The 25,790-nt window shown below is 43.9% G+C and overlaps 1 protein-coding gene across 8 annotated transcripts in view; it reads right to left on the bottom strand.

Annotated features, from left to right (window-relative positions):
• The window catches only part of LOC122976610 (nck-associated protein 5-like), a 136,493-nt gene that overhangs the window by 57,049 nt on the left and 53,654 nt on the right, over positions 1 to 25,790 (bottom strand). For 6 of the 8 annotated variants that reach the window (XM_044345183.1, XM_044345188.1, XM_044345187.1 and 3 more), the window contains one exon: positions 9,128 to 9,191. In XM_044345183.1, coding sequence (XP_044201118.1) covers positions 9,128 to 9,191 — 64 coding nt within the window. Of the gene's footprint in view, positions 1 to 9,127; positions 9,192 to 17,355; positions 17,445 to 23,178; positions 23,634 to 25,790 lie in introns of those variants that run through there. The other 2 variants (XM_044345191.1, XM_044345189.1) reach the window with 2 other exon arrangements.

Here is a 25,790-nt window from a genome sequence, read left to right as displayed (position 1 = left end):
ATACTGCACCATAAATCCAAATTCCAAAGAAAAATGTCAAAACAACTGGAGAGCGTGCCAGTAAATTGCCTAACAATTTAGAAAATTGCCATTTTTTACTGTGACCATATTATCCTGAATGCAACCAATAAACAACCATACTTCACTGTATTGTAACTTGGCAGAAATTCTGTCACAAATGCAGATTTTAACTGGCTTGGATGGTGGGGTGCTGGGGTGGTGGGCGGTGGATATTAAACACAAGTCACCATTAAAACCAGTTCTGGTCCTCACTGTGGCCATAAATTCATGGCTACTATGTGGAGCGGCTCTTTACACAACAGGGAGGCTCCCCCTGTCAGGAGTAATGGCCGCTGTAAATCCAGCTGCACAGAAGCATAAAGTACAACATCCCCCTGCCAAGAGCTGAACCTATATATCTGGACTCAAACCAACGGCTTTCTGGCTCTTCTTCAGCTCTTCTCTATAAGGAAAACGAGCCTTAAAGATGAAGAAAGAAAGATGAAGCATGTTGCAAGCATGTTACTAATATTCATTTACAGGGCCTAGTACAAAGACAACATTATTTCCTTAATACATGAGGATGGAAATATGTTTTTAATAACTCAAACATGGCGTAAAAGCTTTAAAAAGCAGCTAACCCAGCATCCAGTAGTTTAGCTGGAGTTCACCTCAATGCAAACAAGCACAAAGGCCTTTTCTTGCAGCGCCATATGTATTAATGCGTACAGTATTGTTTAGCAACTTGGCCTGGATTCTCACGAAAGAACAGTAGCTTTAGTCCTGCTTTTTGTTGCCCACATGGCCTAACTAATGCCCGAGGCATAAACCACCGACCGCTATGTGACTGCTCCGCTGACAGAGTCTTGCCAAGAACCTCAATAACAACACAGGATTTATAGTCGACGTTGTACTAAAAAGCCCTCTATTGCTTTTGTTCAATATAATTTCAGCAATTTAACAAGGCCTGAAGCCATTAAATAAAACATTACCATATCTTTATGTGGCCAGAAATCCCCGGCAATACATTACAGTTTTTCTTGGTTTGAAATGTTTATTATCCACACTGACTTCATGGCTTTTGTTTCTGTGTTAGTGAGTATGCTAATTGAAAGCATATTCTTTAATAGCTACAAAGGCAACATGCCTCTAGCAATGCCCTGGGAAGATATCCGTCAATCCCTCCTATCTCTCAACACTGAGATGGGGTGTGATGAAAACATGCTTGGCAACTTTCTGTGAGAACATTTACCCAAGTTAATCCAATGACTGAGGAGATAATCCTCTCACTTGACTGTCTGTCATGTCCGGTTGAGGTGCGCTACCCTCTTTCTCCTGTGGAGGGCAACGTTTTCCTGGAATTAAAAAAACCCGACAGCAACAGCTCCAACAAAGCCGGCTCTATCAAACAATACAGTCATTGGAAGAAGCAATATCAAATGGAATAGGCCAAGTAATCTATAAAATGGCCTGGGGAGGATTTTATACCAGTCTACTGAGCCATATATCTGAAACAAGTCCAGATTGGGTGTTTCAGGATTAAATTTGACCTCTGTCACAGACGAGGCTGCTTTCATTTCCTAGTTGATAAAAAAAAAAAAAAAAATGTATCCATCTATACATGACAGAATTTATCACCCCCAACATGTAAAAGCTTGAGATTGAATTGACTGCAAGGTCATATTGATTTTAATACACTAAAAATATTGAAATAAATGAGAAATGAAGGATAAAATAAACAGCAAACACCTAATTTATGAGTTGTGCAGTCCTGCAACACACACTTGGTTGTGCTGCAGCCCAAAGTGCTTCTCCCTTATTTCCTCTGTAGCGAATCATATGTCTAAAATTGTATTAGTTGCAGTGGAGCCCAGAATGAAGCCAGCCTCTGTAATTGGACAGCATTAGATGGTAATGGTATTCATCCGAGCTGAATTACTAGGAGACTCGAACCCCCCTGATACCCTCCAAGATCCACAGAGGACTTCTAAATTAATTAGAGACCTCTGCCTCTCCTTGTTGTGCCTGCAATGCTGTCTCCCATAAAAGAAAAGCTGCAACACAATGTTATCAGGTTAAGTGCATGTGTGTATACCTCTGATTCTGTACACGCATCCGCGGATGTCCATCCGCAACTGTATACGTGTGTGTTCGCGCAGGGGTTTGGGGTACAGTTTGGGGGGCAACCGGCTCAATAATCTCTTCATTACACAGAAACCCCCTCTGTTGGAGCTCTTTGCCTAATCAAAGGGCCGGGAGCGGATCTCTGGCTCTCTGCTAAAGCAAACATCAGGGACACAATACACCGCGCAGGTTTCTCATTCATAAATAAAACATGCCACTAGGCTTGTTTGTGTGTGTGTGTGTGTGTGTGTGCTCATCAGCAAGACTGAATTCAAATGAAAGTGTAACATGAGGCGGATTTGGCTGCCTGGCTGGCACACATAATGTATTTGAAATGCCAGGTCGGATACGCCACGCTAAAGACAAATCAAGCATTATCAAGAAGACAAAAGTGTGTGAAATAATGGTATTCATGTCGTAAAGATAAAAGATGCATTTAAATTAAATGTCAATCAAAGTATTTCCCTTCCAAGGCTATTAATTATGGTAAAACACCTGAAAAAGAGCTCTGAACATAATTAAAAAGATGGCGTTTCACTCTGAGAAGAAATTCACAAGAACATATGTTTCCTTAGATGACTTATAGAAATAAGGTTGAGTCTAAAGCGTCTGTTATTCACTAAAAATCTGCGTCCTGTGTCCCCCAGGGCTCCATCAATTCAATTATCATGGAGAGCCACTACATTAGAGTGTACCACTTCTCTCTTAGACAGCCTCCGGCACTATAGCAAATAATACACACACACACCCCAGGAATATGCTAAATCATATGAGTGGCCCATTTATCATTGCCAAGGGAGCTCCCCCACCCCACCCACGCACTCCCGAGTCATTCAGTCACACACACAAATACACTCTGGAGAGTGGGTGAAAGGGACGGTGTGGAGATGCGATTTGGGCCTGGCTGTCAGCGCTCGTCACCCGGTGAATGTGCCGAGCGCTGGGGGGACCCCATCTCGGCCCTGGCCCCTGGCCGTGGCTGATAAGCCCAATCTGCAGAGACAGCACCTGAGTCCCCCCGGTCCCCAAACCACCACGCTGTCACACATCCTCCAAACAGCTGTCAGAAACACTCTATGAGGGTCCCTCAGCATTGGAACTCAATGCCAAAGCTCTGTGTCCCTGCTTTTTAGAGGAGGGAGCCCCTCAAAACACTTCTTTATCTGCTGAAAGCACACTATAGAAAGGTGCTTTTTATGGTAGTTTAAACATTAATTTATCATTGTCAAGCACTCTATGATACCTTGATCTAATTACCACAGATTAATTACACCTAACTTAATCACTAGCCTAACTCATATACCAGTGGTATTGTGTTCAGGTTTCTCAAAGTTAAGACTGCCAATCACTGATGACATTACTTCTTTAACTCCTTTAACAATTTGCACTGGAGGACCAGCAGCTTTCTTCTGATTATATTGATTATATGCCACACAGAAATCCAGAAGATTTCTTGTAAGAACTGCCCCAGTAGAGCAGTAGAGGAGGGCTGCAACTAACTGAAACCCTTATTTTCATAATCGATTAATCCGCCAATTGTTTTCTTGATTAACTGTTTGGTCATTAAAATGTTAGAAAATAGTGAAAAATATACATCACAGTTTCCTAAAATCTGAGGTGCTGTCTCCGTATGTCTTGTTTTGTCCAACCAACAGTCCAAAACACAACTGGTATACAGTTTACTAGTTTGCTGTCGAATGAGATGCTGGAACCAGAGAATGTTTGGCTTTTTTCCTTGAAAAACGACTTTAAGAAGTCATTGATAATCAAAATACTTTTTGTAGAGCGACTAATCGATAAATCGACTAATCATTGCAGCCCTACAGTAGATGCAGTGTAGAAGCTGACATTGTTTACTTTAACCAAAGCTAATTAATATGGTAGTTATATTTTTGGATAGTATCAGAACACTACACATTTAAACCTTTAAATGAAAAAGTAATTAAAGCCATATTTGTATAAAAATCAACATTGTCTTAAAACAGCTGAAACAATCGACCAATAAAGTTACTTCAAATGCAAAACACCTTGTTTTTGACCATTTTCATCCAAACCTATCACTAGACAAGAACGTCTATGTTAGCCAATTCTGCAAAACCGCAGATTATACATCCAGTTCAAACGTTTTTTGAAGTTCCAGCTTCTTACGATATCTATGTATGGAAAATAAACTATGGTTAAGGTATACAGGGTTATGTTTAGGGGTAGGTAGCTAAAGCACTTTTCCAGTATGGATGTATTTACTAGGGATACTGGGTTGTTTCATCAGTCAATAGTATCTTTATAGAGATGATCTCAAAAGATAAAAACATTCCTGAAACAATTAGCAACAAGTTAAGTGTAATCACTTAAACCTCCTGGCAGACATGTTTGACTGGTTAACCTTCATCCTACCAACATATTTAACATACAAAGACTACCAACTACTGTAAGAAACAACCATCATAGCAAAATGTTCACTTATTTCTTCTCAAAACATGATTAGTTATGTAATTAATACTTACTTTTCTTTAATACAAATTGCAGTTTTTATCCAAACATATAGACTCAATAAATAGTTCCATCTATTAAAACTGCATAAGCAGAATTGGGTGCTTTTAACTGGGGCACAACTCAAAAACAGAAACAGAAAACAATGATATGAAGTCATTAAGAACAAACTGATTGACAAAGTCATGAAAAATTGGAATGATAGAATAAAGCACCTGTGAGATATGTAGATAAGTAAACCTCTGGGGTCTGCCGGTACTCCAGTCAGTAGGATTCGAAATTGTTGAGAAGAGCATTCAGTCCTCTCTGTTAGCCAAATTTTACTTGATGCAATGTTGCAAACTATGTCACATGCAATCTTGTAACACAAGAGTGTGTTTTCATGGACAGAAATAGCAGATTCCTATCTTGGCTCCGGGGCCTGTTTTACTATACTGTGCCACCCGTTCCCACTTTATATTCACACACGCAGCTACTCCCTTCTTATCTTAGCTTCGTTTTCGACATGAAATACTCTGGAGAAATCAGATTTTTAAAGAAGTGAGTTACACAATTAATCCGAGTTGAGATTTTCTTTCATCATTCACATTTAATCTTCACTCGGCCGTGAAACAAATCACACGCTGTAATCAACCCCCGAAACATCCAGGGAAATAACTGTGTGAATCTTCTGTATGTTCGAGGCTCATATCTGTTAAAGCTCAGATATCACACAGCGTCCACAAAACCCAAAGAAAAATAAAGCTAGTTTCTCTCAAAGCCAGATCGTTTATTTTCACATGTTGTTTAGACAGCCGTTTCCAGTGGTCATAATCTTACCTAACAGTTTAAATGCCTTTTTAATAGAGAGCCCAGCCCCCTCTGCAATGCAGGCAGCGCTGCCTTTACAAGCCTTCATTTGGACTTCTGTTTTCTCCCTGACAGGAAACCCTGCATCCTGCCCCTGATGGACTTAGAGTGGCATCAAAAAGAAAGTGAGAGACAGAGAACAGCCCTGCCCTGTACCACGCCTCTGGGTTTGGGGTGTGAAGAATTCCAGAGAAAAACCTACAGCAGCGATGAGGCCGTGAGTGAGCGGTTTTGACTCCAGTCAAGACAGGGAAGGCTTGTTAGAAAGAGACTGAGGCCCGCACAGAATAAACCGTGACCTGTGCTCTATCAAACACCTAACGGGAAATCCAATGTTTGTCTTGTAAGCGTTTCTAAAGATTGCGCTCTTGCGGAGCAAGCCAAAAGCACCATGTCCAAGCCCTAATAGAAAGTTTAAGAAACAAATGGTGGTCTAAGACAGATAGATCTGGTGCTTGTTAGACTGTCTCACTTCTAAACTAAAAACAAATGCATCTTGTGTGGCCGCATTTGTGGTGAAATACAGTGCAGATGCTTGGATTCATTCCTCAACAGTGATTGATAGATTTCATGTGATTCTCCCGAGTTATTCACAACAACAAAAAAAAAAAAAGAGTGTTGTACTTTAGCACTGCCAGTAGCCGTTATGTTCCACAACAGGAGACCCAATTAAAACACGTACTCCTCAGTAAACTGTGTTGTTAATTCTGTTTCATTTACGCCGCGCGCGCAAACGAGACCTGCAGGCTTACAATCGCGGCAGTGTGTTCTAGCGCCTTGCACAATCATAAAATATGCCTTTCACATTCTTTTCCTACACAATGCGCGAGTAATGGTGCAATATAACATGTCCCTGCGGAGATATTCAGCAGTAGCAACCGGCGCAGGACTGCAATGGGTGGCAGTGCCGCTTTCTGTTCCTCTGATCGCGTTACACAGAAGACACTAATGGATGTAGAGAGAGAAGACCAAGGCAGGGAACAGAGGCTGTTAAAGAGAGGCATCAGATACAGAGGAGGGGTAGAGCCACTTCAAAAGTCCATTGCTGTTTTAATCTGTCTCTCTAGGTTAGCCCCTTGGCAGGCGAAGATGGGTGGAGGGGGGAGTTGGGGGAAAGCGAGTGGGCATGGAAGTGGGCGTCAGGGTTGCGGGGGTCTGCAGGGGCACAGGCTGCGGGCTGGTGAGCAGTTCCCACTTCACATCGCCAGCACTTTGACAATTATCTCCTTGATGCAGCAGTCTCTTTTTCATTTCTATTGAAGAACCGTGCCTGAGCTCCGAAGCCTCCCAGGAATGCCAGAGAGAGAGTGCAAGGGGGACTCCAACGGGGATAATCCCAATTTCAAATGGAGCTTAGTGGTATCCCCCCCCCCCCCTCCTCCCCTCCTTCTTTTCTTCCTCCATCCCCCACCCTCACCCTCCTCCTGTCTGGCACAGATAACTCATCCCTCTCTTTAAACCCCCGTGCATGCGCAGACGCACACACACACACACAGCAATTCACACACCCCTCCTAAAGTAATAATTAGCATGTCATCCACTCGCGTGAGTCTGAGAGCTTCGGTGGAGTCTCGCGACGTGGTGAATGATATATTTTTCTTGGGCTGCGCTGAGGTCAGAGCGTGCAAAAGGTTACTGTTAGAGAAGGAGGCGCTGACACACGGAGGTGCAGCCTAGACATGTAAACAGAATTACATTATGTACACAGAGGTACCACGAGAGAAGATAAAGCTGACCTCAACGCTTCCACAAATGGAGAACTGGATCTTCTGTGCTTTTTACATGTATTAGAGTAAGTAACCTGTTGGCAGGATTCATACAAACTCTGGTGCTTTTGTTCAGTTGCGATGGACCAAACCACTGCACTAACACTGACTCTGGTGTGATTTGTTTGTGGCACAAAGCGGTGCAACCACAGGATTGTATGATAGTAGATAAAGGACTTGTATGAATTTAGAAGCTAGAAGAAATGTCATATACAGTTACCCAAGTTGAAGGTGAGTTAAAACAGTGTGTTTTGGCATTACCTCATTAAGTAAGCTACCCTTTTTTTTTAGTTTTCTGTCATTATTTATGACACATGAGGTCTTGCTGCAGGCTCCACTAACAATTATTCACGCTGACTCACTCATAAGAAGTCTGTGTGAGTTCTAAGTGAACCAAACTTCAGGTGTGAAAGTGACCTTAGACGATCAGTTAGTCATCAGTCAACATAAAGGGGCATAACTGCCTACGACTCTGTCTTCTGAGAAACAGTGCTGCGCGCATGACTCCGCCGGTCACGCAGTGGATATTTAGGGTTCATCGGAGAGAGAGGATGCACGCATTCCATCCGTTTATATCCACCCCGCTGTGGAAATCAATACTGGACCCTCTTGTTTCACGTACGCATGCATGACTGGGGCGACGGTACGGGAAGAGTCACGCTGAGGTCAGAGAGGCGTGATTTGTGACTGAGTGGGGTAAAAGGTTTGAGAAAATGCTGACACAAATAAACGGTAACCATCTCTTAGCACCAAGGTTCCTTTTACAGTGAATTAGTCAACTGTGCAGTCACTGATTCAATGTGTACGTTTCTGAATTAAAGCAAAAACAGATTTAACTCACATGGTGCATTCCCTTCTCTGGTGCAGCTACTGCATCTAAAATAAATTCAAGCCTCAACGACAGAAAGAATCTGCCGTGCTGAAGTGCCTTCAAGCAATACACTGAATCCCTGCCCGGCTTCCAGGGGCGCCGCTCTGTATCTAACCTCATGCTTTGACCTCCCCGACTGTGAGGAGAGGCGAGAAGAGAAAACAAACATTTCTCCTTCAGGGATCAATGGAGAATCACACACAATAGTGTAAAAAAATCTCAGAGTGTATCAGCCCTTGTGTGCTGTTGCTTTAGGCCCGCTGCCATGAAGAGAATCAGAGGCGTTCGCTGGGGTGCAGTCAAACAGCTGGGCCTGTGGTCGGAGCCTCTGCTCGGAGGCTGCAATCAGCTGAGCTGCGCTTCATCACATGGTTCTTTTCACTTTCTGACCTCCCTTAGACAAATATACTGTACGCGCACAGACAAATGCAAACACACACACACACACACACACATCTCCACCTCCTGAATTTTTTCCCCCTTGCTTATACACGTTCTCTCGAAAAAAAAAAAAAGAAAAAAAGAAGTGAAAGCACAACATCAGCAGCCTCCGGTAAAGCCTCTCACAATGCATTGTGACAACAGCAGCACAGATTTAGCCCCAGCTGCGGCTTTGTAATGTTACACAACCTGACCATGCATCTGAATACCTGTTGTCCCTGCAGAATGGCTGAACAGGGTATTAAGCTTCAATACCTTTTGAGGACCAAAATGTGTCACAGAGCATCGAAAACCAACAACCAGCTTGGATTCTTTGTCTTTTTCACATGTTCCTTAATGAGATATAAGTAGTAATTTTGTTAATTTGACACTATTTGGAACTGTTTTTATGCTGAATTACTGTAAAATACCTGTTTATATACGCAATTGTCTTGTGTTGAGAAGATAAAGATTGATTTTGGCATACGTGACAGCTTGGCAGAGGGTTGACAGTGTGTGTGGGTGTGCGTATGTGTGTGAAGTGAGCGCACTGTGGCTTTTTTGGCTCGGCGCAGATTATAGGGCGAGCGGCTCCGCTGTACTTTACCATTGTTCCTTCGCTCTTGCTCCGTGCGACTTCCCTCTGCAGGCGAGCCACGGCCAGCTTTTCCCTAAACAAAAAGGGAGAAGAGAGGAGTTAACATGTGACGCAGTCGATCAGGTCACCGATATTTTTTGCATTAAAGCGACACCGAGATCCATATCTTGACTTGCTTCAATATATAACTAAACATGTAATGTTTAGTAATGTTTAATGAAAGTGAGAAAAAATGATAATTGCAGGTTTTACACACTGTTTAAACCCGGTATAAATACAACACAATGTCAGTATCACGTTTTGCCTCGCCTAGGCATGAAAAGTACATGTGTGTATGCGTCACGTTCTAATCTGGCGCCTCTTCCAGCAGTTATCGGCAGGACAACATCATTTGTCTGTGCTTTCCAAAACTGTTACAAATCACTGTTAAAAAGTAATTATGTTTTATGGTGTGACAACACTCTGGTTAAGGTTGAGCCACAAAAACCACTTGGTTAAAGTTAAGGAAAGATCATGGTTTGGGTTAAAATGATCGCTCGAAATGTGGTGTGAGTTTAAGTTAGTATTTCCTTAAAGTTAGCCAACCTACAGTAAACACCACGTTTCTTTAAAAACTGTCATGACTCACGGTTGGAAATGTGACACATCCACTAATTCAACTGTTGCAAGTTAGGATCTATCCATCCACCCAACCCGCCACCTCCAAATATGGAAATTTGTCATCTTATATAGACGTCATCTGAACTGTGCCACTTGACGGGCTCTTTGAAAGTCGTACACTTGTGTACTTTTTACACCTAGATGTGACACTGACACTGTATCTTCTAGTGGATTTGCAGGTATATTACACACCTAAGCGTGACACTGGGCCGGTTTAGTTACACAAACACTTCTCTTTTCTATCTTCCTCTGTCTTCTGCCGAGAAGTAGAAACCACACATTCCTGCCAGCAAATCAGCAGATACGCACACACACACACACATACACACACATTCATTGAGCGTCGTCCGCTAACAACGCAAAAAACAGAGAGCTTTGCAGTTCTGTCCAGACCAAAATAGCTCAGAGGAAACAAAAAGCAGGGCATCCTCGTGCCAGACCTTACACGCAGACACACACACACACACTCATAACAGACTCTCTCTCTCTCTCTCTCCCACCCTCACTCTCCCTTACACACAAATACACACACACACACACACACACATGTGAACAAGACTAAACAAAGAAATTGACTGTGCGCGTCCAATCCGTTTCCCACGTGAGGGCATTCCAGACTTTAATGGGATAAATCTTGGCACACTAGCACGGATAATAAAGGAACTGTGTTTTATGGCTTCTCCTGAGGCATCACAACAACTGAAACTCTTCTCCAGGATAAAACAACCTGCGTCTGACAGTAGGAGATGAGATATATTTTGTTTGTTAAAAAGCTCACCGTTTCATTCAAATAGTCTCCGCAGCTGCTCAAGACAAAAAAAAAAAACAACCACCTTCACTGACAGTGTAGCATGTTCGAATCCAGAAGTCATTAATGTCAAATATATGCATGAGTATTCAGAAACATGTAAATACGTGTGTTACACATGTCCGCACAGTGTATCGTCACAAGAGACACTTGGGCCGCCTGATGCCTTCCAATTATCACCCTCACATACATAGCCAGGTATGCTAATGAGTTCATTAATTCACATTCTCACTGTAATAATTCCTCTTCTTCATACTGTCAGTTAAAAAAATCCCTTCATAATGCATTTATAAGTGTAAATCCATGCAAACATGTATTTAAAGGTTTATTTGAAGCTTCACTCGTCCAAATTAGTCAAATCCAGTAGATATCTTTCAACGATACGCTCTTCTTAGCGCCAAAGTCCCTGTTTTTGTTACAATCCTTCCACCGCAGCAGAACAGGAAAACACTGTACTGGACTGAATCCTTTAAGATAAGACATACTTTACGTCCCACAGGAAAATGTCCTTGGATGAGGTGCTCCAAAAAAACAAGAATTTGAGATACAAAATTACAAAATAAGTACAAAAATCAGCAAATAGACAGTTAAAACAGAATATAATCGGCACATCTATTGTAAATGAGGTCAAACCTGAGTTGAAAGTTTGGAGCTTGAAGTATTGTTCTTGAGTTACTCTGCTTACACACACACACACACAGACACACAGTCAGCTAATATGGGACCGTGGGACCTAATAAAGCAGCGTATACAGCAGACAGACACAAGTAATCACAATCACCTGCGTATTTTTCACATTTCTGCAGTGGATCAGACACCCAAACCCCCTCCCAACCTCCCCCAACTCCCAAAAATAACTCATGACTAACGTCTCCTCATCGCCTTTGACAAGACATCATTGTTTCTCAGCCGCTTACCTGACAGGGGGGAAAAAAAAAAAGTCCCCCCCCCCCCCCCCACCGGTGATTAAGAGACAGCTGGGGACGTATGTTTGACGGATGAGTCGACCGTCTGGACTGCAAAGAGTGTGCTGAGCTACAAACCGACGCTGCTGGTGGGAGCCATTCGCCCCAGCCACCTCGTCCCTCTAATGGGACCGGACTGAATTAGGCAAAAGGAGAGCCCGGCACGCCGATTGTGAAACAAACGGTACGATGGTGACAAATCCGGGAAGAAGTCAAGCAAAATGCCGAAACCATGAGACAAGGGGGGGTGTGTTTGGGTGTGTTAAAGTATTAGTGTTTGCATTAGTGTTGTGTGTTTCTGCATTCATCAAATTTTGGGTGTGGAGGTGTGTGTGCATGCGTTCATAAAGGTGAATGTGTTGTTTATGTGTGTGTGAGCGCTCATAAATACATGCCAGAGCTCGTATGTGTGCAAAACTACATCAAATCTGTGTGTGTGTGTGTGTGTGTGAAAGTGTATGACTGCATGCTCCACACCTGAGACTGATTAATACACTCATGTTCCAGCAGTTACACAATGTGTCTCTTCCCATTACCGCATAATGTATGCTTACACTATTACACCACCTTGAGAAAAAAAAAAAAAAAAGAAAAGAAGAAGAAGAAGAGGAAAAAAAAAAAAAAAAAAAAGCTTTCTGGAACTTTTCACTGCAGATATTGTTTTGTTAAACAGGACCGGTCTGGCATTCTTCCAGTCTGTGTTATGGCTGAGCGTCAGCCCTGTAAGGGGTTAAGTTTCAGGCCACTTATGCGCAGGCATGTTCCAGGAGCAAACGTGGGCATGAGCCAACTGCGCCCCAAGAAAAATCATCGCCAAATATAGAGCAATTTGACATTCTGTGTTAAACATAATTATAGTAATTGGCACAAGCAGTAGTCAAAACAATATTCCGCTGCAAAACGCTCACCGACGACGTTCGCATCCAATTGGCGCTGGCGTGGAATTATATGATATCTGAACAGCATTCGAAGCTGTAATCCGCTATAAACCGACTGCTCCGAGTTTGTCGTTTGCATTTCAATCCCGATCGATGCGAGACGTTTCTGCCGGTCGCTCACGTTGTAAACTTTTAGCAGCTGTGTAAACCGGCCTATGAAAACAGTCGATGCAAAACAAGAGTGGAACCCAAAGTGTGTTGCGTAGAGAAGTTTATCTCATGCCATCTCTTGTAGAATAAGTTGCTGGATATGTAAAGAGTGATGTTATAATGATGTTTGGGGGGAAAAGTTAGCGGTGGGTCTAGCACGTTAATTATGATGTTTTCATTTTCCCTTAATGCCTGAATGCTTCATCTTAAAGGATAATTAGAGTTTATTACAATTTGGGTCTTATTTTTCTATGTTTGGCCATCGTTTCTATCAGATATGATCAAATTGTACTCACCGAACTAATTACTGAGATCTGGCAACGTGACATCGCTGCAACAAGTCCGACAGGGCAAGAAACACTAGCGGTCAGACGATCAGCCGGCAGTGCAGCCTGATTAGCTAAACCGCTATATTGGGAGGTAAAAGGGAAAGTGAGCAAACCAGGTATGTTTGTAATACTCCTTCATTGCAAAGGAAAACTGTGTGCACACAACTACAGCAAGTACAGTAGGTCGAGGTTGACCTAGAAAGGCACTCTCTGTAAACCATGATGGATGTTAACAATGGACAATTTGGGTAATTATTTTACCATTATTTGGCCTCAATTTTCTCTTCCAAATAAGTTTGGCTAACCTGGAGTTTATTTACAGTCTGTCAGATTGTCTTACTGCTTGCTTTCTTGCCCCATCTGACTTTCTTTTTGCTGAAAACGATGATCAAACATCATTATTGCCAATATAATAAAGCACAAAACCATGAAATAAGAACCATGTTGTAATAAACTGGAGTTCTCCTTTAAATAGACGTTGCTGACTACCATGACAAAGAGGAACATTGGCAGCATGTTCTGGAAAATTAAGCACATTAGCAATGTATCTATTAGTACTCATAGCTTTATATGTAGTTTCCAGTGCAACAACTGTGCACATTGTGTATACTTCACAATTGACTTTGACTAAACTGGGATTATTTCAGGCTACAGTCCATCCAAGCATGTGATGAAAGCGCAAGCTGACAGTTGACCATGTATACATTCCTCCTCCTGCTCTGCTGTTTTTCCTTCCTCTTTGAGCCCCATTATAAAGCTCGGCTGAGTAGATTCCGTCAGCCAATCGTTAGGCGGTGTCGACACGGACCTCCAGCAGTTCCCGTTGACCTGGAATCACCTGATATCACCAGAGGCCTCACCGGCGGAGGGAATCCCGCCGAGCCAAACCAGCTGACGACTGCAAACGCAACACGCACCGGAGTTTGCTCTGGTGTCAGTCGGCATCCAAAGTTAATGCGGCAAGAGGCAGATGGTCGTTGACCTCGGTCATGAGGGTATACGCATTTCTGTCAGGCGAAAGAACAATTACATTCCCCTTCACGAATTAAGAAAATCCTCAGAACATTTTTGCTACAGTAATTAAACCCTTTCATAACTCGTTGGATAACGTCCAAAAGACAAATTCGGTGAGAGGGTCACCCCACCGTGAAAATTCAAATAACTCAGGACTTGAAGCTCCTGTCATTCTCAAACTGATCAATTGGTTGATTGCTCTTAATACACAAACTAATGCTTGAAAACAGGTGAAACAAAGGTTTGTTTTACATCAGCACTCTCTAAATTATTCAGCTATCAAACTTCTCTAATACCTTGAGTTTAAAAGATACTGATTGAGCCTTTAAAACAAGACAAGTGTGCTTTAGGATATGTTCTGTATATTATGTATGTCTATACACCTGCTTGCATATAAAGACAGGTTTTCTCCTCGTATTCTTAGCTGACACCATCTGCTGTCCGCCCACACACGCTCGGTGCGTCTCAAAAGATCATTCCCCCTTTCTTTTCCCCCCCCATGCGATTCCAGCAGCATCAAATGCTACATCCACTCCTTTCAGATATGGCAGACGGCGCAGCGCGGAGCGATCATGACACCAGCCTCGCCGCATTCACAGTAGATCAACCCTGTTTCCTCCTCACATTCTCCCTGCTCAGACTCTGTGTAAACACCTCACGCTTTCCCCCCCGCCCCCCCCCCCCACGCTCACGTTGAGACAGCGCGCCCGACTGTTTGCTCCGGAGTGTCGCGGCGGCATGCAAAGACACGATCTGTCAGGACTCAGGGAGGATCAATCACGGCGAGAGCGTTTGCCAACCTGAGCTGACATGTTGGACTCGTACACGCTTTGAACTGCATTGTGGGAGGCAGACGTTTAGATGTGTTTTCATCACTGTTATCACGGCTCCTTCATACAGGTGGTTAAATCCATTGTACATTGTTTGCTTTTAACATTAAGCACATAATGAAAGAGGGAAAAAAAAAAAAAAAAAAAAAGCTGTCTCTTGTGTTTTGGTTTCCTATTTCCCTCACAGTACTGCGCACCATCTTATTATCAAGTGTGGTTAATCTCTCCTTTGTGTAGAAAGATGTTAACAGATTAAACGTCACATACTGCTTCAGCTTCTTTCCCCTGCAGCAGCGACTCAAACTGACATCAACGCACACATCAGGTTATATATGAAAGATGCGTTAATATAAACTGTTTTTTCCAATATTGTCATTGAGGCTTAAGGGGAGCTAAACATTTCAATCGTTCTGAACCGCAAATGTACACGGAGTGGCTGGGAGGGATGCATAAATGTTTGGATGTCAGGCAGAGTTGCCATGCATTTATGTATTAGCGTCTGCACTCCTGCTGGGTTAAGAGCACTGGCACGCACGCGATCGCCGTGGCCCACATAGGGCAGCCTGTTCAGGGGGGGGGGGACTCTGGCTACACTTTGGCACCGACTCCGGACCGGTCATTCCCATCCTTAATCCTCCTATGGCTGTGTTATGTAACCTTCTGCACCGATCCAAAATTTCACCCCCCCCCCCAGTGCAGGACAATGCGGTTACCGAGGCGTTTGATAAGTTATAACATCCAACCCAGTCTGCAAACAGAGCTGCCAGAAAGGTCGAGATGTCCAAATTTATATTTTTAGATCAAAAACTGATGATTTCTACATCTTGCACAACTGGGTGATTCCCTCCTCAGTTTCCTCATAAATGAAAAAAAAATGAAAAGAATCTAGAAGTTAAGTCATCATTGTGTCGCAATCCCTGCAACGCATCATCAAAGAGTTGTTGCCTAAACACTTGAATGAAGAAACGCCTTACTGCATTTGAACACAAAATACCGAGATGGCATCGAAATCAGCCTGAGCGCTCTGTGTAAACACTTTCATCTGTTTCAGGCGTCTGAGGGGTGGGGTTTTGCACATCTGTGACCGTTCAATTGGTCCCAATGCATTAAGGCAGTTCCAATCAATCACCAGGAAGCCTCGTCTCCGGGTGCCGAACGGCGATCTGACCCGCGCCTGTTCTCACCGCCTCACCCGCAGCTGGTTCCTGACCTCCTGTCTCCGAGCCGCGGACCCCGTCTGCACCGGAGGGCAGCGGGAAAAAACAGGAGCCACATGTCAGCACCTCACACGCCCAGTCAGGACTCACCACTCAACCACCCAGCCAGCCAGCCAGGCACAATGAGCCTTACCTCACCACGGCAGACCATCAATTATTGACAAGGTGAAATGTGATGAGGTTCAGCTGAGAGCACACAAAGAACACACGCCTTTTCATCCCGCCATGTGGCCTCATAATGTCTTCACTTTATGAGAAGAGACATTTCTAACAAACATGTTTTGATCTTTTTAAGCTTTGAAGGAAACGCATCACCGTCTATTCTCGGAAATGTTTTTCTCGCAAACTACTACGAGGACACAAACTGTATATCCAATCACATTAACACGCACATCAATACTGTGAAAACTTCCCTAGATCCAAACAAAAAATTGATTTTCCTACATAGATTTGCCAGCCAGAGAGAAAAAAAAACAAATGTGTGTCATCTAAACAACCTGATGCAACTTTACTGGAGACCAAACAGTATTTCCTTTTAATGTATGGAGTTGTATATTGGACCTTGTTTGGACAAGTGCGCGCCACACTTGGTAACGCAGTCTAAAGACTTGAGATGATCATGATTAGAAAGATTTATCCAAAGTCAACAACAAGTTGAGTTCTCGGAGATGTTTATGCATTCCCTCCGTGATAACATCTCACCCTCAGTGCTTTATGAGAGTCTCAGCGCTGGGTAGCTTGATTACACCCGTGCTACATAAAAGCGTTATACAGCCTTATTGCAGTGTTTTTGACAGGAGAAACTGACATTATCTTGGAGTTTATGATTGATGGATGCAATCAACATGTGAAAAAGGGAAAGTACAAGAAAATGAATTGTCTTTGCAGATGTAAACAACTTTAGGGAATGATCTGCAAAGATCTGAGGGAGGGAATGATTTAAATATATAAAAGCACGGGAGTATCGTTTTGTAGGCCAAGAGCAGATCAAACACGTGCGCTGCATCTCCAAACTTCTGAAGCAGCAAAAATCAGACATGAGGAATCCTCCGAGACTCCTCCTGAGCTCTGAGGAATGCGCTCGCCAAGCGTGGATTACCCCTGCCTGACTGTCTGTCCCCCTAAATGTTTTCTTATTCCGCAAGCAGGGCCTGACCTCAATTGTTTCCAAGCCACAGACGCATTCCTGCTCAGACGAAAACGAAACATCGCGGATGAGCAGATGTGCTTTAAAAATGGCCGCACTACCCACCTGCCTGTCTGTCTGTATGTCTGCCTGCCTGTCTAGAGGGAGGGAGGGGAGGGAGGGAGGGACGCTTTACTCACCAGCGCGGCTCATGAAGAATGAAGACGGGGCGAACACACAAGGGGCAGTCGCGCACACATGCATGAACACACATGTACAAACACAGTGGCGAAGATGTACGGAGGCAGGCATACACACTCACATCGGTTTGAATCTTTTATGTCCGAATCACGAAAGACGAGATGACTGCAAACAGAAAAGACGAACTGTCGCCGGACCTGAACCACAGCATATATGAGGAAAAGGAAGATGTGTTGATACAAAGAAATGGAGCAAGAGAGATAGAGGAAGTTGCACTTCACCAAAAACAGAACAAAAACATCCAGACGCACCTTGTTTTGAAACAGAGCTTATCGAAATGCATTCCTAGCCACACACTCACATTCCAACAGGTAATAGCCTTAAGTTTCAGCTATTCCAGTGAGAGTTGTTGAGCTTGTGTCACAAGCTTTGGAACATAGTTAACGCTAAGTAAGACATCCTTCACACTTGACAATTATCTCATGATTTAGACGTTTACCTGTACTCACTCACTCTTTACTGACTGATTTGGGAAGTATACTTCTGCCAAAATAGATTAAAAAAAAAAAAAACATCTCTGCAGATCTATACAGGGACAGATAAGTAAATGTGGGTCGCAGAGGCTCACAGAGGACTCCCGTATCTGCTAACAAGCCGGTTGGTTGATGCAACTTACGCATCAGGAAGTGAGCTGGAAACAGAACGCTTAAAAGTGGAAGTGGCTAAAAAAGAAGGATGTGACACGATTGTCTCTAAACGACACGTAAGATCGCTGCTCGCCTCCATTGCGAGCAGTAATTTGTTATGTTGTCGTCTTGCACAGCAGCACAATGACTCTTCTTCTTCTTATCTTAAATATTAGACAAACTGCTATGAAAGCTGATGTACTTTCATGGTACTGTAAAGCTCATTATAAAATGCCGGTTTAGCAGCTTTAACATCTGCAGTGTGATAATAAAAAAAAAAGGCACAGACATACTGTATGTAAGTCACACTTTGCATGCATTGTTCTCTATTTCACACCTGCCTGGCCTGGGTTGAAGTAATTAGGGAATGGGGGACTCACATTTACTACTGCACCATAACACCAGAAGGTTCTGCTGACTCATGGAGACCGTGCATAGGCTATAGGGTGTTTTACACCGGCTGTCAACACATCGTTTTCAGAGAGCGGGGGGCAAACAGTAGCCCTTTACAGAGGGCAGACAAATGGCTGGTTCACATACAATAGAAACAAAGGTAGGGTAAACAGGAGCACTTGAGCCAAGGGTGCTGCCATCTCTACCGCCACCCAACAATAGATGCACGTACATGTGTGTTTGTGTGTACAAGTTGCTGGGCAGCTGTTGCACAAGTCATAAATGTATTAATTCTGCATTTTGTGAAGAAGCCAGTTTAAATGTGTTTATTTTATTGTCTTGAAACTTGTTAAATTAAGTGAAATATAGTTGGAGATAAACAGTTTTGGTTCTAGGCTTTCTCTCTCTCTCTTCTCCAGGATTTTTTTTTTTTCTCACAGTAATATCACCATGGCACTCTAGTTCTGGCACTCTGGCATGCTGGTAATCAAGTAATTGAAGGCTTTTGCAGGCGTTATAATTCACTGTGAGCAAAGAGAGTCACCCAATGGCTAAAAGAACTTAAATATAACAGAAGAGGTGTTTGGAAAAGAGTTTTACAGCATTAAGGTGAGCTACTCCAGCTGCGCCAACACCTCGCTGGACAAGGTCCTGCATGTTTCTCTCACTATTATCCAATGATTTACAGCCAAGATAGTGGGGAGCTGAAGTTTGTTGACATTCCCCGCCCCGCACAACCTCAAATATGACACCGACCCCCCCCCTCCCCACCCCCCTCCTCCCTTTCCAACCTCGTAAAAAAAAAAAAAAGGCTTGCTCGGTTGAAAGTATCGCTGTGACAAGGAGAGAAATATGAAACAAGAGGGAATGCTCTCAAAGTAGGTTTCAGCTGCTTTGATCTAAAAACTTGCGAGATGCATGCAACCGTGAAAGTGTGTCAGCAGGAAGTCTGCGTAGAGTAAACAAGGGCAACACCATATTATCTTGTAAACTGTTGGAATGCAGGACTATGACCTAAAAAGCAAATCCAATTTGGGGATTTTTTTTTTTTTTTTTTTCCCCCAAGAACTGAAAGGTTTTTAAAGGCGCACACATGAGAGTTATCAACAACAACTTTTTTTTTTTTTTTTTTTTTTTTTTTAAAGGGACAACAGAAGTTAATGTTTGCAAGCCAAGATAGTGAAACTGCCTGTATACAAAGAGAAATAATCTTTTCCGAGCCAGCTTTGACTGGAAAACAGGCCGTTTACATGCAGCGACTACAAAAAAAAAAAAAAAAAAAAAAACTCACGAGTCTTCGCACCTTGGTGAACTCACATGGAGCGAGTTCATCCGTTTAGAAACCACAAAAATGCTCCGGCTATAATGACATCACTTAACAGTCAGCGAGGGTGTCTGGGCAAAGCTTTGTCTCCAGGCAAAAGAGTCAGTGCATGCAATAAGCCATTGATAGCTCGCAAATAAAAGCCTTTTATTGGTTATAAATTGTGTCGGACCATTAAACTTTATGTTTTTCCTGAGTGACATTGCTCTAAGTTAAGCCAACAGGAGACAGCGAAAAAATACATCTGATAGTCCCCAATTTTTCTGCATTTCTAACTTGTTAACGTTCAGTGAAACACAAAGCATGAAACTTTCAACTACAATACAATGTGTTCTGGCTTTCTGCATCAAAAAAAATGCGCAGCCTGGCAAAATGTCAAAATGCTTTATTGAGCTATTCTGAGGGAGTTTTTTTTTTTTTTTTTTCTCAGATGCTGTATTTTGCAAAAACAGGTTCATACCAGCTACAGTAAGCTCTGCAGGACTGTTTTTAAAGTTCCCACGTGCTGTTTCGTGGGGGGAAGATAAATGTAGAGCAGGCTAAGAGGAGGAATGCATTCAAAGCACCCTTAATTGAGCTGGATGGCCTGCAGTCACAGAAGCAAGAGCGTCTCAACAAGGCTCTGGGCTGACGAGATCCTGAGATGTGCCTCACACGTACACATCATTAAACCGACTGCTTTGGCTCACGGCTCCACTGTGCCGACAAACACGGCAGAGACAGTGGGAATTACATGGGAAAGTTGTCTGGAAAGAGCTACCCCCTCCTTCAAAATGAAAGTCCCCTGGCTGTCAATGAAGGGGAAGTGCTCCCATGCTGAGGCCCACTAGGCCGGCCATTGAACAGGGGAACATTCCTCAGTAATTCTGTTTGACCTGAACCCAACATGCTAGCCGAGGGTCACCGAAATACAGAGCGCCACATACGGGGAGGAGACGGAAAGGGGAGGAGGACAAGTTGGGAAAATCGGATGTGGAGGAGTGAGAGGCGAAGTGACGGACAAGAGTTAGAGGGGTGGAAGGAAATACAAAAGCCCACGTCAGTATGATCTGCTGGACTTGCCTTAATTTGTTGACCGTATTATCCGTCAGATTCTTTTCCGGGCTGGTGTTCTGGGTAATGATTATCACTCCAGTAATGCCAACTGGCACAGCGACTGGCATCCAGAACGTCCCCAGTACACACTTTCCATTGTAAGTGATGATGAACTTTTTGGTGTTACGCGGCTTACAACGAGCATGTAGGTCACCGGAGATTTCTGCCAACGTACGGCGAATGCGCCCGTCTTGTGACTTTTTAAATCGAAACTGCTTAAATGTAGGACACACGATGTAGTAATGGAACGTGTTGGTCAAACAAGAACATGGCAGCGGGGAGGGAGGGGGGGGAAAAAAATAATAATGTGGAGAAATGGTTGCACTGTGGCATGGTTTGGGATGGAGAGAATTACAGTTTTAATTCTATAAAATCAAATCCCTCCACTTGGCAATCCTCTTATCCAGTAATCCCCAGGTAGGTTTCAGAGGGCAGCAGGCTCAAACTGCCCAGTGCAGCAACACATCTGCCCTGGTGGCGGGATGATATCACAGGCTGCTGCTCTGTTCCCCCAATGAAGGCTTTAAATGGACACTGTCTAAACAGACGCTGGACCAAATGGCTAAACTGTAGCCTTTGGTAAGTAATGGCGATCGCTGTTGTACATACATTTGCTAATATCAGCCCTGGTTGGATGGGTTTCCTGGCTGGTGGCAGCATGAATGAAATCTATACAGTAGATCAGTGATTTAAACTTAAAAAGCAAGTTGTGCAATTAGTGCATGACGTAACGCATGCAGCACAGTCAAGGAAGAGAGAGCCGGCCTTAAAGTTATACATTTTACTGACAAAAACACTAGTTTTCAAGGGATGATAGGTCACGTGCTTGTGTTGATGACACTTGGAGTGTAAGATCAGGATCTTGAGAGAGTGTGAAGTAGGAAAAAGTACTCTGTGTGGCTTTGTTTTGAGCTGTTTATCGCTGTTTTCCTTGTGATACTCCTGAGCATCTCAAGGTTTAGGGCTCTCTCAAAGCCAAAATGAGGACTGTGAAACATTTTGAGTGAAAGGTCAGTCCACTATTAACTGAATACTAATGATACGCCTCATATGTCTTTTTTTCAAGACCAACTTTCTCTAGTAGTACTGATCCTTTACTGTTGTTGCTTGCAGTCTTTCACCTAGATTCACAACATTCATTAACGTTTCCAGTCATAAAGCATCCGCTGCATGGCAGATGCTATTTTTTGCCATCGTGTTGGGAAACACCAATTCCCAGGGCAAAAAAACTCAACTCAAACTAAAAACAAAAAAAAAAAGCCAGAATGGCATTCTTCTCTGGCATTTTGACAACACCAACAAGAGAATAATGATACCTCCCTTACTCTCCCATGCTCTCATTTTCATGCTCTGTTTTTAGAGATAACAAATCCAGCTAAAAATATAAAAAGAAATCCTACATTTGGCATCCTTTCTGTGCTGGTTGCAAGCATCCAAATCTCTTTTCTGTGTACTGTAAATATGGCCGACTATGTAAGAAGACCCCTGACCTGTTGTGACTTTGACATATGGCCGCTACTACTGCAGCACTTCACGCCACATTAATAAGGAACCCGGAGAGAAGCTGGCCACAACTGGCCGACCATATCCCCATAATCCATATTCTCTCCACCACTTAGCTGTATCCACACCCAGTTCAACACCAGTCATTTCAGTGTGAGATTAGTGGGCCGGATAGAAAATCTTAATCTGCCTGAGAGAGAGAGAGAGAGAGAGAGAGAGAGTATAAGGAAAGAAAAGGAGTGGTGGGAGGGTGGAACATGCATTCCTGCACATACAAATCCCCTGCAACACTGGGTTGTTTTACCTCTGCTTAAACGACGGGTATCCATTTCCTTCTGTTATCAATCAGAATCAAAGGGGTTTAACGCAGCGCCCCGGCCCCATGCTGTTGCCACTAGCAACAGGACACGCGATTCCCCCCCCTGCAACTGGCTAATCGGGCTCAGAGCAAATCAGAGATCATCCTCTACACATGTATACAATGCTGCTATATGAAATATGTCCCCTTATTTGGGGATTATTAGGAAAATTAACAGCTCAGGACAAAGTAAAGACGGCTGAAGAAGGTGCAAAGAGGAAAAAAAAAAATCCTCCTTGACTTAGATGCAAGCAAAAGCTGAGTGTGCATGTATTCTTCTGACAACAGAAAAGTATAGCACATATGTATAAATACACCAAATCCCCACATGAGGACGATATACATCAAATATCCACATAAGGATAATATATATCAATCAACAAGATGGAAAAATCTTGCACTTGCAGAGGAAATAATGTAATTAATTTCATGTCATGTACGCTGACGACTGTCCGCTCCTTACCCTGGTGGAGATGCAGCATCCTGGTGCATTCAGAGGGCACACATGGTAATCCACCAGCACGCTTTCCTCCTGCTCTGCAGCTGCTACCCACTGATCCCGCAGATGATAAAGTTTACATCCACAATGCAGCACTGCCGGCTCTACACTGCTCCCTGCCTGCCTGCCTCTCTACTTGACTGAGAGCGAACTGCCTCTCCTCCCCTTCTCCTCTCCTCTCCTCTCCTCTCTATGTTCCCTCAAGCGCTCAAGATCCTCGCCTCCTTTTCCTTCCTTTACTCCTCGTGGCTTCTGTCTTCTACCCTCTCTGTCTCTCTCAATCTGGCAACATGCGTTGACTCTCCCGACGCTGCTTCCCTCTCCTCTTCCTTCGCACTACGTACGCTCTCCCTCTGCGCTATGCTTTCTCTCACTAACACACACACACGCTCGGAGGCTCCTCTTCACACACACATACACACACACACAGCGCTTGTGTGCCTGCCCCCCGCCCACCCCGCCTCCTGGCTTTATCTTTTCTCAGAGTATTTCTCTCCTCAGTCTGTCTCCGCTTCTATCTCTTTCTCTCTCACTCTGTCTGTCTCTGTGTATCTCTCTCTGGCTCTCTGACTGCGTCCCTCCTCCTCGGGCTTGCGGGACGTTTAACATGTGTTCAGGGAGTCTGCTGCTCTGCTGCCTCACTGAAGGTGGCTCTTTCCTCAGGGGAGGACTGGGGGGAGGAGGAGGAGGAGGAGGAGGGGATTTTGGGAGGGGGGCGGGGGGGGGGGGTGACAACAGTGTCGAGGGGGGTTTAACTCCAACAAGGGGACGTGAGCAGGCAAACCAGCTTGTGATGTTCTACTAACTGGTATCTTTTAGTACAGAGAGAAAAACAGAAGAGGTGACAAAACACAGATAGGGACAAACAAGAAAGAGATCAGCAGAGCAAAACAGAACAACAAAAGCAGCCTGAAAGAAAAAGCCTGTAAGTACGTCCACAATAAAGGGTAAATTATGCTTTGAATGAACTACTCATCTGACCACGTCTAAAGGCAAAAGTGTATTTTACTTGTTCCCAGTAACCACATTCAAAGGCAGGGCAAAAAGTCACAGAGAGTGGTTAGAAACAATGAACTGTACAAATGGGTATAATGGTGCATTCTTCCGTACAGTCTCTCTTCAATGGCGTTCATGGTGTTGCGTTCGCTCGTACCACACAAAAAAGTGACAGCAGTGGTTGTGTGATGAATGGAAAAAGAGCTTGACGGAGAAGTTTGAACTCAGACAGTTTTTGGAAAGTCAGAAAAAATTGTCAGATATTTTGGAAAGGTGCAGGGAGAGAGGGCTTCTGTTAGATGACAACAAGAGCCTTCTTTGAAGCACACTGAGGCTGTAAGCTTGCTTTTTTTTTTTTTTTTTTTTTTTTGGAAAATGCATCTTTGTCCCTGCATTTTGCCTCTCTTTGCACACAAAGACAGCATTTTTCATCCCCCCCCCCCCCCCCCCCAAAAAAATTGAGCTTTTCAAAATTCGTCTCTCCGGTTCTGAAAGCGCTGCCTGCATGTTTTAGTGAGGGCAGTGAAAACGGAGCGTTTTGGAAAAAACAACAAAGCGAAAGAAAGAGAATGCCCCTGACAAAAGACAGATAGAGACAACCGAGGAAGAAATCAAGATCAAGAGAGCGAAGGACAGAAAGTGAAAGCCAGAGGAGAAAAAAAAAAAAAAAAAAGACTGAGAAAGAAAGAGAGAGAGAGAAGTGCTTGGGTCTGCCTGGGCCGAGTGACGGACCGGGCTCCAGCCCATCTGCCGCAATCACAATCAGTCTCAGCTGAATGGCTGTGACAAACTGCAGCCTGGAGCCCGCAGCCTCAACCAGGCAGGACGCCTGCGAGGACTGAGGGAGATGAGAAGGGGGGAGGAAGAGGCAGAAGAGAAGAAGAAGGGGGGGGGGGGGGGGGGGGACACTCTCTATTGTCTGCTCCCCAATAGGACCAGTGCGAGAGGGGGCGGGCACCGGAGGGGTGAAAGGGGGAATTAAAAGGGTCCCGGTGACAGGAGCGCTCAGTTAAAGAGGGGAAAGAAAGGAACGGGCCTGACTTAGAGCCGAGGCCATCGCTGCCACTTTGCCCCGCATTCACTGTCACTAATGTGCTAAATGAACAATGACACTAACCATGTGAGAAAATTAGTTTGCGGGAGGATGGAGGAGCCTGGAGAGGGACGGGGACGGCTGGATAACTTCAAGATGAGGAAAGGTGGAGCGAGATGAGAGATAAACATGGTGGTGATGAGTTGGCCCCCTTCGAGATTCGCAGGAAGATTGTTTCATGCTGGGAATTCTGGCATCACCCCGACGAGCGATCAAAAAAAAAAATTGACATGTCCCGTCACGTTCCCTTTATCAGATGTCTTGTAAAGCTGGCTGCCACATTCTCATTTGTCATCATAAAACTCACAGAGAGATTCATGATGCCTCATGATTTGCGCATATGACCGAAATGTCATGCGGAGGGGTAATTCTGTTTATCATACGCGCAGCTGTCTCGCAAGCAAATCTGAATATAGAGCGAGCGTGATTTGATTCTAAGAGCAGGTGGTCACCAATTAGACACCATTGTTCCGTTCGGGTAAAAAAA

The sequence above is a fragment of the Thunnus albacares genome, chromosome 24, assembly GCF_914725855.1.
Source record: "Thunnus albacares chromosome 24, fThuAlb1.1, whole genome shotgun sequence".
Lineage (NCBI taxonomy): Eukaryota > Metazoa > Chordata > Actinopteri > Scombriformes > Scombridae > Thunnus > Thunnus albacares.
Note: the sequence above shows the minus strand (reverse complement) of the source record. Positions and strands in the feature narration are given on the sequence as shown.